The sequence below is a fragment of the Nymphaea colorata genome, chromosome 13 (assembly GCF_008831285.2).
Source record: "Nymphaea colorata isolate Beijing-Zhang1983 chromosome 13, ASM883128v2, whole genome shotgun sequence".
NCBI classification, from domain to species: Eukaryota; Viridiplantae; Streptophyta; class Magnoliopsida; order Nymphaeales; family Nymphaeaceae; genus Nymphaea; species Nymphaea colorata.
The window spans coordinates 5,800,465-5,820,978 of record NC_045150.1 but is presented as its reverse complement, the minus strand read 5'-3'; the positions used below and the strand labels follow the sequence as shown (position 1 = coordinate 5,820,978).

The following is a 20,514-nucleotide window of genomic DNA, read 5'->3' as shown; positions in this document are numbered from 1 at the left end:
AGACATTACACAACAAGCTGTCTTCCGTTTCAATACACCACACTTTCATCCATGTTGTCACATGCAATACAACCTACCTACTAATATTAATGTTTATATTGTTGTTAATATGGAGGTGACTTATGCCATCAATCCTTTCATTGGTAGTCTAGCTTCATGCAATGCTTCAACACCCTTGTTCAAGTGCTCGATTTCTATTCTTGCACGGTTTATTTTGCTTATCAAGAAGTGCACATTCTATTACTTTTCCACAACTTGACCATCCTTTTTGTTACACCGTTGCAAGAAATGACAACATTTGTTCGTTCCCTGTCAATATATATATATATATATATAATAGTGGCGTGAGTCACTTATGTCATTTAACAATGGTAGTTCAATTCAACATGGTAACAGAAAAATAAAGAAAAATACAAATAAAAATATTTATAATAATAAAATATATAATATTATTAAAATAAAAATAATATTAAAAAATAATATCGAACTGAATCGGGTCTCATAGAATAGACCTGGGCCGGTTTTTTAGGCTCGAATCTAAGGTGGGTACCTGGTTAGGTACTTGGTCCGATGTTCAGTTATACTTATTTATTTATTATTATTGTTAAACAATATAAATATAAGAGAACTTGCCGATTCACAGTTTCAGCCAACAAATTGTGATTTGGCTAAACACCAAACAGGAATATACAAAAATATTTAAACGGAGAAAAGTGCCGACAGCCTTCAATCGACCAATTTCGCACCCAATTCAAATAGATCTATGACGTCATCAACATGGTTTAGATCCGTCGACGTCCCTTTGACCTTTTGACCCTCTCCTGCCCCTTCTAACTAAAAACATAAAAGAATTCTCCGTCGACGTCCCGGTTGTTTTCAGTCCGTCCGATCCATGCTGTCTCATTTCTCAGCCGTTGGATCTTGAAAGTAGAGCAGGAACGAAGCGTGAAGAGATAGGAACCTCCCCTCACTGATTGGCTGTACTCTTTCGTAAATTTATCTTTGGGAAAATGAAAGCCTCCGAGTGGATTCCTGGCTGGCTTCTGATACCTCCTCCTTTCTCTCTCTCTCTCTCTCTCTTTCTATCCCTCCTCTCTTGCTTTTCGATTAATTTTATTTTCGGAGCTGTTATTATTTTTTTCTTGCTTCTCTGCGTTCCTGTCGGAGTGATCGGCTGATTGGTTCAGTGAGGGACGGAGGGAGAGGGTTGGCAATGGTGGGGAGGAGTGACCAGCCCTAGGGTCGATCGGTGATGATGGGCGCGGACGTCGCCATGGAGGGCTTGAGAGAGCGGGCGACCTTCATGAGGGAAAGCTTGCAGAAGAGCCAGGAGATCACGGACAACATGGTCTCGATCCTCGGTTCCTTCGACCACCGCCTCTCTGCCCTCGAGTCCGCCATGCGGCCCACCCAGGTAACGAGATCTTGGAGGTTCTCTCCTGATAGCACCCTAGGGTTTTGCGATTTCTTTCCTTTTCTGCTACCGATCAGCTCCTTCAGCCTCTATTTGAAGCGCTTTTGGTTGATCCCGTGTTCTTTGTTTTCCGAATTTAAGGTTTCGTATGGGTTCGTGAAGGTTGAGTAATTTGTTTTGTTTTCTTTGGTTTCTCTTTTTCTTTGTGGTGGTTCCTCTAAGTTCGAGTTTTGCTTTTTTCAGGTGAGGACGCATGCGATCAGAAGGGCACATGAGAACATTGATAAGACGTTGAAGGCGGCAGAGGTTATTTTAGCTCAATTCGATCTTTGCAGACAGGTTTCCTCGCCTTCTTATTTTTCTGTCAAGCTCGTACCTTTTTGTTTCTCGCATGGGCGGGAAAAGGTTTTGCTTCTTTTTACTTTAAGATTATAACTTAATAATGATGTTGAGCTGCTGGAAGATTTGGAATACGGGAGAGGCTCGAGTTTGCAGGCTTTACTCTGTTCCAGTCCTTTACTTTCTTTTGTTGCTTCGTTGATTCAAAAATGTAACCCAGAGCCTAGCATCGATTTTGCTAGGGTTTAGAAACTTGAAATTTTGAACAAACTTGTGTATGCATGTGGTGATTGTTGCTATTATTTAGTCAAGCATTTTGTGTTAGTTTACCTTTTTTCGCTTCAGCCTTTCCATGTTGTTTTTCTAAGAACGGTTTGATCTGGGAAGGAGTTCTTCTGACGTTTCAAGTGAAGCAAGGATCAATTATAGATGCTTAGCCAATGCTGCAGGAAGCTTCACTGTGGTCTCGTTGTAATTGGCAATTCAGCTGATGAGGCTTGGTCTTGTCGCTTAGCGGATGGGCGTATTGGTTGCTATGATCCGTTGGAATGTTGTTGCCTTCATCTGTTAGATTGTATTTGGTTCTTTAGGTAGACTATGGTCAGTAGTGAAATGAAAACCGCAACTAACACAGATGCAACTTCACACAGACGCAATGAACATACCGTGCCAACCCATGGATATGTCATTATTCTATGCTCATTTATTCACCAGTATACCGAATAAAAAAAGTACCACAATTATCAACCAAAAACATACTTTAAGCTGCGGTGTGAAGTGTGAACAACTCAATAGTTTCCTCATATAACCCTGTGGTGGCTCATTTTTTTTGGGACATGCAAGACTTGGTCTTGAGAATATTTCATCTTTATCTCTTTTACAAGTCCACAAATCTAAATCCCCTTTGCCAAAGGTCGATCAGAAAAAAAGAACCCAATACAATTCTAATTCTAAGACAATTCTTCAAGTCTAGAAACTTAGTAGTCAAAAGCATATTTTGGCCCTTGGCATCCACCTTCCTAACTAGGCTGGGCCTCTCAGGTACCCAAGTCAAAATATAATCTTTTTCCTCTTTCTTTTCTTCTTTTAAATTTACCTTATTCATTTTTTCCCCTTCTGTTTCTTTTTTGTTCTACTTCTTCTTCTAATTTTCTTCTCATTTTTCTTTCTCATTACCTTTTGAAGAGATACATTGGATATCCAAAAACTGCTCGGCAATAGTCAGACAGGCGAGTAATATCTGGTGATCCAAAAAGGTTTGGGTAAAACTATATCTCAATGTTGGCTGGGTAAACATCCTTTAGTAAGAGGAGTAATTACGAACCCTGTAGAGTGTAGACTATCTCCCCAGAAGCAGGAAACAAAATAAAACTCTAGGAGAATCCTTTGGTGGTAACATTCCACGAAGGTGAAATCTTATTGGAATTTATTGCAAATTGATAGAACGCTTGTGTATATGTACAAGAAATGAGGGCAAGTTTGAAATTTATGGTCCATATGTTGACAGTATTGTAAAAAATGATGCACATATGATAAATGGACTCAATACTTGGTATTACTAAGTATTGAATCCATTTGTCATTTTTGTGTTTTTTTCACAAGCTTGTTTCTCATTTTGAGGTAAGGGAGGTTGTGAGGTATTATCTATGACAAGACTCATATGTCCACAGATGATTATGAATGTTGCAACCCATTTAAAACATAGGAATGAAAAAAATTGGAACTCAACAGTCCATATGTTGATAACATGTGAATGTAAAAATAGCTAGCTACAAGTTATTTATCTGTATATGGTTTGATAGTTGACCCTACAAAGGGTTATAGAAGTTATTTGACAACATGTAAATACAGGAGCTATGCAATATGCATATGATTGTCAATATGGGATATGATCATTTTGTGAAGCCTCAAAAAACATATCTATATTAAGTTTCATTAGCATCAAAAGGTTGATTCATTAAAAAAGGCAATCATATGCCTATAACAGTACCACTAAATGTTATGTATCATGAAATATTATGTGCAAGGAAATGCATTAATAATTTATCAATCGAACACTAACATTTTTGTCACCTGTGAAAGACTGTTTTTAGGAGGCCATTTAGTTAAGCACATCCATAGAGTACAACTCACATGCTGCTTTGTTTAGTAACTTTAGTTATTTATGGTTAAAGGTGATGGCAAATAAATCTAGGGATTGGTGTCACAAAAGCATCAGAATGTATGTTAGGGACCCACATGGTAGGACAGGTCAAACAGAGAAAGGCAAGAGAAATGATAGACTATTCCGGTGCTGATGGTCTATGAATAATCTCAACAAGGGCAATTTGATAAGACATCACATTCTCATAATATCATTTAGCTTGCATGCACATGTGTGTGGTAAGGAAATCTCGCAATATTTTTTGAACTATTGTAATGACAGTCCAAAATTGACTCGTGTTCTCAGTATTCAGATCCCAGTCGAACCTGTACTTGGTTTCAGGCTTTCAGCTCACACCCCAAAAAAGCTATGAACTGAGACAATTGGTAGTATGTGACAGACAAGCATACAAACCTTTAAAGAGATTCTAGCTGATCTTCAATATAAGACCATCCATAGTTCCCCTCACATGAAGTGAATTATTTACCCTCCCTTAAGGAACACACTGTTGGTACATGTTGGACCCTAGGTCCTAGTGTTGAATTTGACTCTTATACCACCATAACGAGCTGGTCCAAATTGACCATGTACTTAGTTGGGTTGTCCTCAGTTTGCTTCAGAGCTAGCTTCTGTTCACACTTAAAAATTCTACAATCAGAACAATTAATAGCATAAACCCCTACAGCTTTTCCAAAATTTTTGATGTAGGACTGTTCTACGTTCCTTTGCACAAGTGAGGTGCTAGAATGCCAAAACATATTATTGTGATAATGTCATGATATTTTTCCTTTTCTCAAAAAATCTCCATCTAATGTATTTTAAATCTCCATCACGATATTTGCTTATTTTAAAATTTTAGAAATTATTTTGAAACTCTGTTGATATATTTGTTAGGATTTAGGAATTAGTAGAAAACTCTTAATTTCATTTGTTCTGTTATTCCTATATTTGTCATTTTTTTTATTTTCTGAGTTTGTTATGGAGAAGCTAAGTTGCCAAGAAATACACAACAGAAATCTTGCCAGTAAAAATCTGGGAATATATATAATATCTGTGTGTTTGTCAATATAGTCGTAAGAGACACACAAAATTTTACAAACCTTTACCCCTCCTCTTGAGGGATACAATATGAAAGGATGCATGTAAGTCTGAGTGAAAGTGATTCCTTCGTATCACAAGTGCCTTCTCCCTTGATTCACCACTTGGTAGTTTGAGAGGTCAAAGCTTGTCCGTGCCCCTTAATCCGTGTTGTAGAGCCAGTAGGTGTTGCTAGTTAACTTGTTCTAATGGCTTTCTGTTTTGATCAATATAAATTAACTAATTGTTTTTCTTCACTTTTGTCTGCTTCTTGAGGGCATGTTGGTTTATCTCTTTTACTGGGCTTCTTCTGGAACTCAAAGTACTGAAAGATTGGTATGGTTGTCGTGGGCTGATGTGGTCTCTTTAAAAATGGCAGGCAGAATTTAAGATAATGAAGGGGCCTCGAGAGGATCTTAGTGGCTTTCTGGAAGCAGTGGATCAGCTGAGAAACAACGTTAATTTCTTCAGTTCTAACAAAAGCTTCAAAAATAATGATGGTGTCCTTAATCATGCAAATGGTTTGCTTGCTAAGGCTATGCAGAAGCTTGAAGAAGAGTTTAAGCAACTGTTAGCTTCTTATAGGTATGCTTTTTGCTTCCTTGTGACAGATGGTTTTAGTTGATATTCCTTGATAGCTGTATTTTGTTAGAGCATGATATTATTTATTGAGAATTGAACCATAAGAATGCCATGAGTTATCTTTGTGCAAATTCTTTCAGCATGAGTTTTTTGTCAGCCAAGCACCAGCTTTGATCTGAAATACTTAGATGTGATGCATATGGCAAAAATGAAATGCTTGACACCAATTTCATGTCTTTTTTTCCCCTGGCCATGTTAAAACAACTTTCTGTCCATTCTCCCACTTGTGAACAGCTGTTAGGTGTGCCTTTTTTTGTGTTGCTTTATCTTTCAGTTTTCCATTTGAATAGTTCCTGTATGTATGAATCACACTGATCTAAACCCTTAGGTTGCACTTTTACATGATATTCAATTTTTTCTTACATAAACTAACTGCATTTGTAATTTCTTATGGTGCCAAATAGTTCCGTATTTGGTGCAGGGAAGTTTTTTAGGCCTTCAATACACTCTAATAATATGGCTTTTTCTCCACTTCAGTAAAGTTGTGGAGCCGGATCGACTGTTTGAGTGCCTTCCCAATTCTTTGCGGCCATCTACTGGATCTCCTGGTCCACATGGTGATTCTGGTGTCAGGAATGCTCCCATTCCCAATCATGCTGAACAAATGAAAAGTACAGATGCTACAGTACATACACTTCCAACGCTTATACCTCCGAGGATAATGCCACTGTTACATGATTTGGTAGAACGGATGGTACAAGCAGGTCACCAGCATCAATGCATAAAAATCTACAGGTATATAGACCTTTGCTTTTTGGCTTTTGTGGCTTTGCTACATTTTCCCAACTTTATGTTGGTCTTTTTTTATTTTAAGTTATGTGTCAGTGGAACTAATTGAATACTTGTAAAAATTTAGCTAGGTGGACACTGGACATTCATTGTGAATAAAAATTGCAAATTCTGAAATGAAGCACTTGTTGGTACAAAATGATCGCACTAGCCATTTCGATTGTTTGGAGAAATATGCTTCTCCCTACATTCCTACAATTATAGGATACAAATTGCTTTTGCTAAAGAAAATGTTTGAGAAGCAAAGGGGACTGTTTGTCACTTCCCTCCCACCACCATTACATGTCTGCACTGCATTTATAAGTTACAGATAAAATGTGGTCAACGAAGTAAAATTCTTCAAAATGTTGTATGTGGAGGGATTTTCTGTTTCTGTGTATGTGTCTGTGATGCAGACTAATGCATGTGTTCATGTGCCAGGAGATGGTCTTTTTCCATTCTAGTGTCGTTTCTCTTCCTTCCTATCAGAGTTTGAGTCGGTTTGACACTCATCCGCCTGTGTCTGCTCCTATTCCTTCATCACATGGGTGCGGATATAGAACTGCGATGTATTAGTGTGCACTCTACATGAATAAGAGGTCATCAACAATAAAGTTGGGGTTTTAAAAAGTATAAATTTTAAATATTTCAATAAATAATTGACAACTATCTTTTTGTATTTTTAAAATTCTGTGAATAATAATTTTAATATTGAAAAAAGTGCAGGCTGTTGCCCTATCTCTTGCTCTCCTCGGCAATCAGGTGGAGAGGGGCACCAGCTTGCCCCCCAAGTGTCCCATCTCCTGCTGCCATGGGGAAAAAGGAAGGCTTTCTCTCTTTCTACATGCAAACCTTAATCAGGATGCAATAGATTTGGAGACTAGAGGTATTCAGTCCCTGCAGCATAGGCTGTTTCCTTGTAACACTTCTATAAGATGAGAAGTTTGTGTTTAGTCCATGGCTGACCGTCTGGCTTTGAGTGTGCAATGTTAGAGGCATAACAGAAACAAGAAATTTAGAAAGGAAAATGTCTGGTCATGTGATTACATTTTTCCTTAATTCTGATTATCTTTGCCTTTATGCTTGTGATGCTGCTTAGTTTTGGGTATTTTGAGAAGGGCATTTTGGACGATATAACAACCTTGAAATTTGAGATCCTGGTTTTCTCACATTTATGTGCTGCATATCAAAAAATGTGTCTTTCTGACCTTGTCGGTTTTCATATTTTTAAGTTAACTTAGTTACATGGTTAAAAAAAAAAAACTGAATATGTTGTGGCATGATGGCATCGAGGTGTTGCTAAAACTGGAATTGGCCGATATACTTATTTTTTGTGTCATAAAAGTTTCTTTCTTCTCCACCTTGGATGTATTATTCTAATCCAAATTGCAGATACCTTTTATATATGCAAATGAGCTTATTTTACAAAATGTGCACATACAATATATATATATATATATAATATTATATTATGTGAAGAGGGAGAGTGAGAGAGAGCCAATGCTGCAGGATGTTAGTTGCTGAATGGTTAAAATTTAAGAAGTCATTGCTAAAGGACCATAAATTGTCACTAAAGTCATCATAAACCATTGCCGTTCCATAAACCGTCACTAATGCAAATGTAGTGATTGCTTTTTAGTGACAGATTGTAAAACTTATAGACATTCAACATTCGGCAGGATTGAATCATTATATATATATATATATATATATATATATATATATATTAGCATAATCTATGTCACACGGACGCGGCTAAATAGGCCACGTACCCGTGTCGACTCGCCGACAGGGTGATTCCGACACGGGGACTCGGCTGGACACCGTTTGGATTGGTTTTGGGTCATATCCAATCCAAACCCGTTAAACTGACCCGACTTATTAACTTTACGCCGAAAACCCTCGTCCCTCGCCCTCGACTTCTCTCCACTTCACTTCACCGGCGTGCTGCAGCAGAGGACTTCGGCGGCAATGGCAGGTGACGGCGACGGCATCCGGCGGCAGCCGGAGAGGGAGAGGTAAGTGGTTTTTATTTTCCGATAGTAGAACTTAGGTCTAGGGTTGGGGTTTTTTATTACGGTTTTGGATTTGTCGATTTGGGGGTTTTTTTCCGTCGTTCTTCATCCTAATCTCTTCGTCTATGCACTATGGACATTTTATCATTTTTTAGAATATTTAATGTAGCCGTGTCCGCGTATCCAAAAAATTTGAAAATTGCCGTATCCGCACCCGTATCCCTGTATCCGCACCCGTATCGCATCCGCACCCGTGTGACATAGCATAATATAATACAAAAGACAGTACTTGAGATTTGAGAAGGAGACATATGGGTCTTGCCAATGTTGACTATGATTCCGAGGCACTCAGCTCCTCGAGCAGGGGCATCTATTGCCAAGAGTGCCAGGCATGCTGTTGACTCATGATGTTTTGGACATGTTCACAATGATTTTATCTTAACATTTCGTGTCTATTTTTTTTAATGCTTATGAATAAGCCTACATATTTCTGATGTTTGCATATATTGTTCATGTTCTGGAGCTACTGATATCATTTATACCTGAAATTATTTAAGGGTCATCATGGCTTTGGTATTTGGTTGCATGCTTTTAGGGATAGCCGTGCTACCGTTTTGGAACAGAGCCTTCGGAAGCTTGGTGTAGAAAAGCTAAGTAAAGATGAAGTCCAGAGGTTGCAGTGGGAGGTTTTGGAGGCTAAAATTGGCAACTGGATTCATTTCATGCGCATTGCCGTAAGTTGTGAACCCTTTAATTTCCCTTTTTTTGTTCTGCCTAAATATCTGAATCTCTGTGGTTCAGGTCAAGATACTTTTTGCTGGGGAAAGAAAAGTTTGTGATCAGATATTTGAAGGTATGAACAATCTTAAGGACCAGTGCTTTGCAGAAGTTACTGCAAGTAGTGTTGCTATGCTCCTTAGTTTTGGAGAGGCTATTGCAAAAAGCAAGAGGTCGCCTGAGAAATTGTTTGTACTCCTGGACATGTATGAAGTAATGCGTGAACTTCAGCCTGAAGTATGTAGATTGCTCCTTTATCTGAAATATATTATTTCATTTCATAGCTTGGCATATCATCTGGTTGGCAATTGCTTTATTATATTAATGTATAAATAGATTGAATGCCCTGGAAAGTAGTTAATGCTGTTTTGTACAATACCTTGCCTTGGTATCTAAAGTCTAAAGTCTAAACTTTTCTATCATATGTGCTTAGATCTTGTGTTAGTTCAAGTATCTTCTTTTTTATCACATGTTTCTTTTCTCTTCTGTGGATAAATTATACCGCAAATTGTTAGGGTTATTCCAGTTAATTTACCCGTTATCTGAGAAGAGACTTTATTTTGGCTTCTCCTTATGCTGCATAGAAGTTTGATAGGATGTCTCTATCTTGTAAGGGCTATGTTCAAGTTAAATGATGTTAGGCTCTCGGGCTTCTGTTTGTGGGTTGTTATGCGTTAAGCCTCAAACAAATAAATTTAACTTAACTGGTGAAAAAAGGAGCCAAATATTTGTCATTGGCTAGTGAAGATGTGTACTTTAATATGCATGGACTTGGTGTATTTAACTTTGGGGCAATAAAATAGCATAACTGGTTAACTAGGAACTGATCCTTTCCACTGGTTCCTAAGATAGTAGAAGATATTTTTTTTACTTAGTTTGCAAGTTAAACTAGATAGTCCATATGTTGTTTGTTAAGGCCTCGCCTAGTCAACGCCTAGACATAGACTAAGCGTGAGTCCACACCCGTCCACTACTTAGGCAGCAGGGTATGTCCTGGCGCCTAGGCATGCTTAGGCTGGGGCCTAGGCGCCAGCACACCTAGTCCATGGAAAAGTGAAAAGTCACCTTCCCTTTCAATTAAAGTTTCTTAATTGAGTATATATTGTTATGTACTTTATTTTGTATTGATTACTTATTTTTCTGTTGATCATACTGTTATATGTATACTGTTATGTGTATATACTGTTAGTCACTTAGTCTGTTATATAGTATTGTGATACCTCATACGGTCATACCTGTTATATTTATGTATATGTTAGTATGGTTATATTACGTACTTATATCATATTGTTTTATGTATTGTTCATTTTTTATATCTGTTATGAACTTACATGTATATACTGTCATGTATTATTAGTCCGTTTTGTTATATTACCTGCTGTTGTACCTGTTACATGTATTGTAATACCTTCATATGTTTTGTTGATTTGTTATAATACTGTTACTGTTGTACCTGTTATATGTATTGTAATACCACTTGTTATTCCTGTTATATGTATTGTAATACTTGTTATATGTATATACTGTTAGCCTGTTATATAATATGTAGTATTGTGATACCTGTTATATGTATACGTTGGTATGGTTATGTACTTATATTTATTGTTACTGTTATGTACTGTTAGTCTTTCTTATTTTATTACGTTTTCCCAGATGGATTAAAGCCTCCTTGCACATTTACATTCCTTCTTATAAGGATTAGATTTAGTTTGTTTTTTTTTGTTTCTTGTATTAGATTACATTTAATGAGTAACATTATACTTCTGCTATTGATTTTGTATATTCAATAAAGCCAACAATTAATTTTTGATTATTTAAGTTGATTATGCTTGTTATATTACTACTCTTCACATTACAAATATTAGTCATAGTTAATCAAAATAACTTGACATATGAACATAACTAAAAAAATTAAAAAAAATTGGTTGATTTTTTTTGCCTAGACTCGCGTAGGCGCCTTGACAACATAGGATAGTCCTGTTGGTGAGATAGTTATTTCCTAAAATAAAGTGGAATATTTTTCCTTTCTGGGGAGGATAAATTCAACCTACATAGGAGTCTACCTAAATACGTTGTCCATAAAAAGAAAACCTTAAAAAAGAAAAAGTTTATTCCTACCAGTTATATGTAGTTAAAAATCTGACTAGTCTTGCACCTTATCTCCTTGTGAGACCTAGGAGAAAGAGTTCCAGATCACTTGAAAGTTGAAACAACTGGTTCGCCTGCATTCTTATTTAAATTCCAAAGGATAGCAACATAAGTGTTCATTTTTCTTATTAAAACATTAAAATAGGGGTTGATCCCCATCTTCTTCTTTCCTTTCCTTGCGCTTCTTCTTTTCTTCCTTCCAAATGTCCTTTCTTTTTTGTTAACTTTTCTACTTGTCTTCTTCTTGCCAAGACCCAACACTATTTTGTTCTTCCTTTTTTGTTTATATGACCTATTTTCTTCTTTTCATTTGTTCATACTACTTTTCTCTAAGTAACTTAGATTCGTGTGTATGCGTGTGTGACGGAACGTACGACACGGCAAGTTCAAAAAGGCATGGGTTGGGGGTACATCTGGGTATACATGCAACATATATATATATATATATATATATATATATATATATATATATATATATATATATATACATAGATAAACACTTTGATTATCATATTTAAACCATCTGGTTTTTGTCCCTGATCTAATGGTATGGGACCTACCAATTTCCTTATATATAGGTCCCCATACCTGTGCTGGTGTGCTGACATGGCAATGCTAGTATTTTTTGTGTGTATGTGTGTGTATATATATAACAACATCAGGGCATGTTTTGGACCAGAACCGATTCAAAACACATTAAATCTTTTTTTAACAAAATGCATGAATTTTTTGTGGGATTGTATATATATAAGACCCGATTCAGAATGCATTAAACCTTTTTTGCTTTTAACCAAATGTGTAACTTTAGGATTTCGTGTGCATGTGTGTGTATACATCTAAGTCACATGGGTACTTTAGTAAGGTCCACGTGCCCGTGTCATTGTACATATAACCAAAATGGGTACCTGGACACACTTGGGGTACCTATAGATCCAAACTGCTTAATTTTATTTTGATTTAATTTTTTTCACCTTACTTTTCATTCTATTCTTAGAGTTATTGTTCCTTAACATGTAATGTTTTTATTTATATCACTTGTTTATTAAAATGTTGCTTTCATTTTGATTTTTTGTGTTATTTTGCATATATACATACATATATCCTGTCGTACCCTAGTACCTACATTTTTTTAAGTTGTCGTGTCCGTACACGTATCTCTGTACCCATACCCAAACCGTAGCCATACCCATGTGACTTAGGTATACATATGTGTATATATATAGAGGTTGTGCTTCCTTAAGCACGGCCTCAGCTGATAGAGTTATTGGCAGTGGTGGGCTGTCCATGCAGATGGCCCACTGTGTTTTACCATGTTATTTGAAAAAAAAGAAAGAAAAATAAATCATGTTTGATTACATGCATGCAAAGCTCATGAATTAAACATAAAGTTTCATTTTTGCTTGAAATCATATATATATATATATATATATCAAAAGGACCGTTTTGTCAAAATTTTATTTTTTCACTAAAATTATTGGGTGGGATCTAGGTCTGATCCAAAATGTACCCACCTGTGTCCAAGTACCCGTGTCCCATTCATGCTGTGTCAACACCAATTCTTGTACGCTTCTGCGTGAGTTAATGTTTTTGTTACATACTACATCTTTTAGTGTAGTTGCTGACAAATTACACACATTTTATCATTTTCTACCATTAGTTTACCATGGTCATTTGTTAATACATATCATTGGTAAGACATTGCATGTTTAGTTGTGAGCATTAATTTATTTACGGCTTATTTTTTTTTGTCTGGTCAAATGGTTATTGTCATTCAGGAGCTTTTTATGTATGTTATGAATTATGTAAGATGCATTAATCTTTTCTACACATTTTTTTGTGCAAGTGATTCATTTGCATATCTTCAACAGGGGAAAATTGCGGAATATGTCCACCTATAGACTAAAACTGCCTTCTGACTAGATATTGTTCATGCATCTCTTCTAGTATGATGCCTATGGTCTAGAAACCAAAACATGTATATGATATTTGAAAAGCCTAAGCAACAGGGTGGCAAGTCTCTCCAAATCCTATTTTGCCGACTGGGGTGGGAACTATAATCAACATATATATGAAATAATTAGTGTGTGAATTGCAGAGTTCAACTAGAAAATTTACAGTATTTGAACATTTCACATGATATTATGAGCTAATACTGATTTAAATTTCAGTATGTTACTGTTGTATTTCCTGTCTTCGGGATTGCTAAGGGTAGTTGTAGTGCTTTTACCTTCTCAAATGACTGCCTAAGCTCTTTAAGTCTTGTTCCTTTGTAGTAACGTGGGCTTTTGTTTGCCAGTTTGAAGCAATTTTTGAAGGCAAAGCATGCACTGATATGCGTGATTTAGCAGTGAGTTTGACAAAACGATTGGCACAGACAGCCCATGAAACTTTTGGTGATTTTGTGGAGGCAGTTGAAAAAGATGCTACAAAGACAACAGTTCAGGATGGAACAGTGCATCCGCTGACTAGTTATGTCATTAATTACGTGAAATTTCTCTTTGAGTAAGGCCAGATTCTCTCAGCTGTTCACTTGTTCTGTTTCCAGTTTGGGTATTTTTTCTGTATAGGTTTTATCTTTCACATATTTAAATGAGAAATTTATCAAGAAAATAAAGGGGAAGAATATATAAGTATATTTTGTATTATAGACCACATTATATAGGGGAGGCAGCCACCTATTTAGAGGAGAATGATATTAATCACATACCGGGAGAATGTAAAACATGTGTATATTTTAAATAACATGATAGAGAGGATTCTGCATCAAGTCACCTCTTTATCCTTCTCTTTTTAGTGATACGAGAAAGAGGAAAGCCAACATATCGCTCTCCTTGCTAATGTTGTTTATTCTGCCAACTGTTTGACCAAGAGTCTCCTCATGTAAGTGGGGTAGTGGGTGAGGGTAATATGGCACCTTCCTCTCTAACCATATACATGCATGTATCAGAGAAGGAGAGAGAGAGCTCAATTCTTTTCTCAAGTTCATGTCAGGGCCATATAGGTGCAATGGCTAAAAAGTACCATCTCCATGTGACACGTCACCAAATCTTAAAACGAAGATAAAATATTCTTAACAATGGCACATTATTTAATGTCGCTTGTAATTACTATTAGGTTACTTTTTTGGAAATTGAGGAAGACTAAATTAGGTTATGCAACTTACCATCAGTGAAAACCTATGTGGCTATGTCACTAAGGTGCAAGTCCAAAGCAAATTCAAAGAACTTGGATGTGTGGACTGCACACACACACACAGATATATATATATATATATATATATATATATATATATATATATATATATATATTTCTAAGTCACATGGGTACTTCAGTAAGGTTCACGTACCCGTGTCGCCGTACCCGTACCCAAAATGGGTGCTTTGACACTTGGGTACCTATAGTCTATAGATCCAAACTGGTTAATTTTACTTTGATTTAATTTCTTTCAACTTATTTTTTATTCTATTCTTTAGATGTGAAAATTCGATTGATGTTCATATTTGACTAGGGGGCTGCTTGGTTGTCCATATGTTTAAAGTTTTTCATAGGTTTCTTAAACACACTGCTGCAAAAGCCGTTGATATATATTTTCTATGTTATTTATTTGTTTATGTTGATGTATATTCTTTATTTTGATACATATTTTTTAAGTATTTTTTATTGATTATATATATATACAGCCGTACTCACGCACCCAAGATTTTTGAAAATGGTCAGTACCTGCACCGGCACCTGTACCCGCACCTATGTGACATATATATATATATATATATATATATATATATATATATATATATATATATATATATATATATATGAAATGGGTAGCTATCAGACCCTTATATAGCAAACTTGATGGGAATTGTCTAAGTCATTGATTTTAAGGAAAATCATATGGTGGAGATTAAATTAAAAAAAAATTGGAAATCCATTTGTATTTTCAAGAGATTGAAATGCCCTTCAAAGGAGGAAACAAATGAGTTTTCTTAATCAAAACCCCAAGTCTCCTGTGAGGGATGTGTTTCAGTTTCTTGGAAATACAACTACGTTTTCATTTGTTTTTAAATTTAGTCTTCAGCATCTGATCCTTTTAAAATTGAAACTTAGACAATTCACACCAAGTCTGCCATACAAAGGTTTGGTAGCTATCTGTTTTCTTATGTACACATCATAGTTATAAAAAACCCATTTTTTTAAAAAGGACCCAATAAAAACATTAAAAACAAGGACAATGAAAAAAACCCTGCCTTTTTCCTTATTTTGGAAAAAAACACCAACATGAACTTTTTTTATGTTTTTTTTTGCGTTTTTTTCTCATTATGTTTACATTATTTTTGCTTTACAGATTAGAACTCAAGTCAAAGTTATTTATCTTCATTTCTATCATAACTAAAACATCGTTTTTATCATTTTATCAAGTTGTTTTTATGTTTTCATGCTAGTTTTCATTTATTTTACATTTTCCTAATTTTTAGGATTTGTTATTTTCTTAAAAATTACCGATTTTCCCCAGGATTTTCCCTGTATTTTCAACTTTACTGAAAGATGTCCAAGAAAACTCTCGCTGTTTAATCCCCATTAATGATATTTGTGAATAATATATAATATATATATTATATATATATGTTTGATTTATGTATTTATGTATGAACTATGATGCTCAGGTTTTTACAGCTATATTTTCTTGGAAGCTTTCTTAAGATTTTTGTTTTCTTTGGAAACTTCCAGAAACTAAAAGCAGAAAATTTTTGCAAAAGCCCCTAAAATAACAGGCAATAATTAAAAGTAGACCTATGTTTTTTCCTTATTTATTGAAAACATTCATAACTATATGTCTGTTATGTCAACTATTAAGTTGGTGAACTATTGCTGTTTTGCCCTTAAAAACAGGACATAAATATATCATTTTTGTAATTACACCCTTCTTTTACATGACATTCTAAAATGAATGAAATAATACACTTAACTAATGACCAATATTAATATAAAATATGGCTCATATTATTTTTGAACATGATTTAATAATATTTTTTGGTTTAGTTAGGCAACTAATACAAACTAAATCAACATAAACATTGTTTATACCAATGGTATTTTACTCATTTTATCTTATTGTTCCATCTTAAGTTTAGGGGTTCTATTGATGGAATGTTTAGGTGATTTTTGAATTGGGGAGCAAACTTATGATTATTTGTAGCAATATTGAAACAGTAGGTACATTTTTATCATCCCCAAATCGTTATGTGTGGCTTGGAAATTGGAAATTTTCGATCAGAGATGTATACAATCTGTAAATAGAAAATTGTGAGTTTGTTAACTATTTTTCTAGAGAAATATTGAAACGTGTGTGCTTGTGTTTGTGTTTTTTGGGGGAGGGGGGGAGGAATGGGGGAGAGAGAGAGTCTGATATTTAATGAAGTTTTTCCCCCCTTTTCGTAACTTTTTTTTTTTTTTTTGGGGGGGGGGGGGGGGGGGGTTTGGGGTTTGGGGACATTGTGATAAAATACATTTTGGCTATAAATTCAAAATATTTTGATGACTTTTACCTTTCTTTTCTTCAATTTTGCCATTATTATTCTGACCATTTGAATATTGTGGCATGTGGCAATGATGTGTGTGTAGAATATGAAAGTACTCACAATTAAAGGGTAATACAGGAAAGGATGATACAGTTGTGAAAGAAAAATTCTGAAAAGGTTTCAAAAGTTTTAGAAAAAGGCTTGCTCCTTGTCACAGTTGACTGAGTGTAGAATTGGGTTAAAAAATGGTGTAACATGCACTAACCACAGTCTACAAGGATTTGACCTTGTCCAAGCACTGCTTTGTGGCAGCATCCTTGTACTGAAGTGTAGACACAGGTATGGCCGCCTGTTAGGCTGCCTGTGTGACAGTCTACCTTTCTGTTGCCGATATAATGTTTCATTTTTTATTTTATTATGACTTTTTTGGGTGGGTAAGGGGCGCGGGCATATGATCTTCATTGGTTTATGTGGCTTGTTTTGTCATCTGATATGAGTAATGGAATTATGTGCAGCTATCAATCTACACTGAAGCAGCTGTTTCAGGAAATTGACAATGGTGATGAATCAAATTCGCAGTTAGCATCTGTGACAATGCGAATAATGTCTGCTCTTCAGGTCAATCTGGATGCAAAATCCAAGCAATATAAGGACCCTGCATTGACTCAGCTGTTTCTTATGAATAATATTCACTACATGGTTAAGTCTGTTCGTAAGTGAGTATCTTTACTTGCTTTTGTTGGGGCAAACGCTTGGCCCACTTCTGGATTGCATACACAATGATTCTTGTACTTTTCAGGTCTGAGGCAAAGGATTTGTTGGGCGATGACTGGGTGCAAAGGCATCGCCGGGTGGTACAGCAGCATGCAAATCAGTACAAGAGGATTACTTGGAACAAGGTTCTGTATCTGTGTTCTGCTTGCCAGTTCCTTGCTTTTGTTTTAGAAAAATTCCAAATTGCACTCCAAATAGTAAAACAAAAATGCTGGTCAGTGCATAGGTGATAGTGCATCTAAAAATCCTAGATGGGGCCTAAAGCAACGATGTAAACGGTTGAAAATTTCACCTATTGTAAAATCTTTAGCAGAAAAAATAAAAATATAAAGATGGACTTTCAAGCTTCCTGCACTGGTGTCTGTGGAATCTGCCTAGGTACTAGCCCATGTATAGGGAGTATAGATGCTCCTATTTGGGGCATAAGCACAGCTTTTGGCCACATAGAGGCCCCAATGCAAAAAAGCGTTTTCTCAGGTTGACGAATTTTTTCTTTAATAGATAACTCTTTTCTGAAATTTGATGAGAAGAATTTCTTGAAGCAATAATCTTTTAAGGTATTTAAGTTTATCATTTCTTCAATTTCCGCCAACAGATTACTTTCTGCCCTGAGTACAATTTTTTAATCATGTATGCCTGCTACATGAGAACAAGTTGACGCTTCTTTCGAAGCTCAAAAGCCACTCATAAGACCATGGGTTTGTTTTCAAATGAATTAAATGGTCCTGAGCTGTTACTTGGTTTTGAAGAATCTTGTAGAGGTAAAACTGGGGGCTTTTAGGCTCATTCCAGGGGACAACGTTGGGTTTGATGCATTCCCCTGAAGAGAAAGGATTCTTGGTTTTCTCCTTTTTAATGTTGTGAAAAGTAATAAATTTTTTGGATCCCTTAAACTGTTTTTTCTACTTATAAAGATCTCCTGTAACAGTCACTACCAATGTATTTATGATGAAATTCCTGGATTTTAGGAATGTTTAACGAAGTAATTTTGTATTGGTTTAGCTTAGAGATAGTTGCTGCTTATATCATTGATATGTTATGCTTACTTTGCTGTCTAACTGAATCAAGATAGCTATTTACTCTCTTGTTTGTATTAATCTATCAATAAAAATCCTCAGATTCTTTTAATTTATGTGTCCAGTTGATATCCTATTGATGATAATAAAAATGAATGTGTCCTGGAATTTGTTTAATTTATGCGGCTGGTTGATATCCTATTGATTTTTATGGGGCAATCCGGCCTTGAAATTAGTAAATGCTGGAGCAGACCTTTCATTACTGTTCTTCTCAATGTCCTCCAGATTGTACAGAGCCTGTCAGTTCAAGGTTTGACTTCGTCAGGTGGTGGTAGTGTTGCTGTCGCAGATAGTGGAAACAGCAGTGGAGTTTCAAGGTCGACGGTCAAGGAGAGGTAAAACCAAGCAATCAGAAAAGGTTCCTCTACATATTTCTATTTCTATGAATACATATTTCTATTTTTATTGAATTGCGTATTGATGAAAACCAGGTTTAAGAACTTCAACATCATGTTTGAGGAGCTTCACCTAAAACAATCTCAGTGGACTGTGCCAGATAGTGAACTTCGTGAATCTCTAAGGCTCTCTGTTGCAGAAATCCTCCTACCTGCATACAGATCTTTTGTCAAACGCTTTGGGTTAGTTGCTTCGTATTGCAATGACAGCTTTCCTATTTTGGTAACTTATTTACAGATCATGATTACATGGTCTGTGAAGAAAGCAGTTTGATTTCAAACAGTTTGATTTCAAACAGTTTGATCTCGTGACTGATTCACTTTACACTGTCAAATGATTTGATGTAAATTGATCTAATTCATTGTATGCATTAGAAAATGCAGCATAATTCATTAGTCATATTTGTGGTTCAATAGGAAGAGGTAATACTTAACCAAATCCAGCTCATTGATTAGACATAGTTGTCTTAATCCATTTTTTGGTTGGATTTGGATCTGGGTTCAGTCATATGGCTGCAAACTTAGCTGTAGTTTGTTTTTAATTTGATATTGCTGTATATTACTTTGTTAGATTTCGTGACAGCTCAAATCTGATCCTATATTACTTTTTAGCCACTTATTGATTTTGGTTCATTGTTTGAGTGCAGACCGCTTATTGAGAATGGAAAAAATCCTATGAAGTATATCAGGTATACACCGGAGAACCTTGAGCAAATACTGAACGAATTTTTTGAGGGTAAAACATGGAATGAACCGAAGCGATAGTGGGAGACAATGTCTGTTGCTCCTAATGTGTAAGTAGACTTGTTAGTACGTGTGCTGGTATTAATGATTTGTCTGGAACTTTTATTCATTTTTATAAGCAATAAAGTGGGAATCTTTGATTCCCGGTCATGTTATTTCTATCTTGATTTATTTTGCTGCCAAGGAAATGTTCAATCAATAATATATATATATATATATATATATATATATCGCTGTGTGTGTGTGCGCATTAGTTGGACTGCTTATTAAATTCCTTTGCAAAATCCAACTTTGGCAGATGTATTGATGGGTTTAATGGAACGGAGAAACTTTTCAGTTGTTGGAATCCAATGTGCGTCAGGATTTTTAGCGATTTAAAAATTAATGTCTGAAAATGCATCAAATTTATAAGCTCAAACGAATATATTTTTTTGGTGAAATGAAAACACCAACACAGGGTTTGCTTTATATGTTTCTGATTGCTGAAGTTTTCTCTTAGTTCAGGTGAAACAATTGGGGTTGCAAGATATTAACACGTAGGAACGAAGAATGTGTATGGTCTTTAGTTTTGTGTCAACTATTTTATGACGTCATTTATACCAACCAAGATTAAGCAGAATAACTAGGGTTGCTTTATATGTTTCTGATTGCTGAAGTTTTCTTTAGTTCAGGTTAAAACATTT

General features: G+C 35.6%; 1 protein-coding gene across 1 annotated transcript; it reads left to right on the top strand.

Moving 5' to 3' along the window:
• The first annotated feature begins 1,029 nt into the window (after nt 1-1,029).
• On the top strand, nt 1,030-19,990 carry LOC116266826 (exocyst complex component EXO70A1-like). The gene is made up of 12 exons (XM_031648228.2): nt 1,030-1,414; nt 1,658-1,753; nt 5,353-5,558; nt 6,093-6,350; nt 8,994-9,132; nt 9,200-9,412; nt 13,620-13,825; nt 17,358-17,558; nt 17,642-17,741; nt 18,918-19,027; nt 19,124-19,270; nt 19,735-19,990. Exons 1-12 carry the CDS (start codon nt 1,253-1,255, stop codon nt 19,850-19,852), a joined length of 1,956 nt encoding a protein of 651 aa, XP_031504088.1. The 5' UTR covers nt 1,030-1,252; the 3' UTR covers nt 19,853-19,990.
• Nucleotides 19,991-20,514: the final 524 nt, after the last annotated feature.

Excerpts from the sequence above, each read along its gene's own strand:
- LOC116266826 (XM_031648228.2), top strand. The coding sequence starts at position 1,253 with ATGATGGGCGCGGACGTCGCCATGGAGGGCTTGAGAGAGCGGGCGACC. Across the intron at positions 1,754-5,352 it reads AATTCGATCTTTGCAGACAG|GCAGAATTTAAGATAATGAA; the intron begins GTTTCCTCGCCT and ends TAAAAATGGCAG. Across the intron at positions 9,133-9,199 it reads TTCATTTCATGCGCATTGCC|GTCAAGATACTTTTTGCTGG; the intron begins GTAAGTTGTGAA and ends TCTGTGGTTCAG.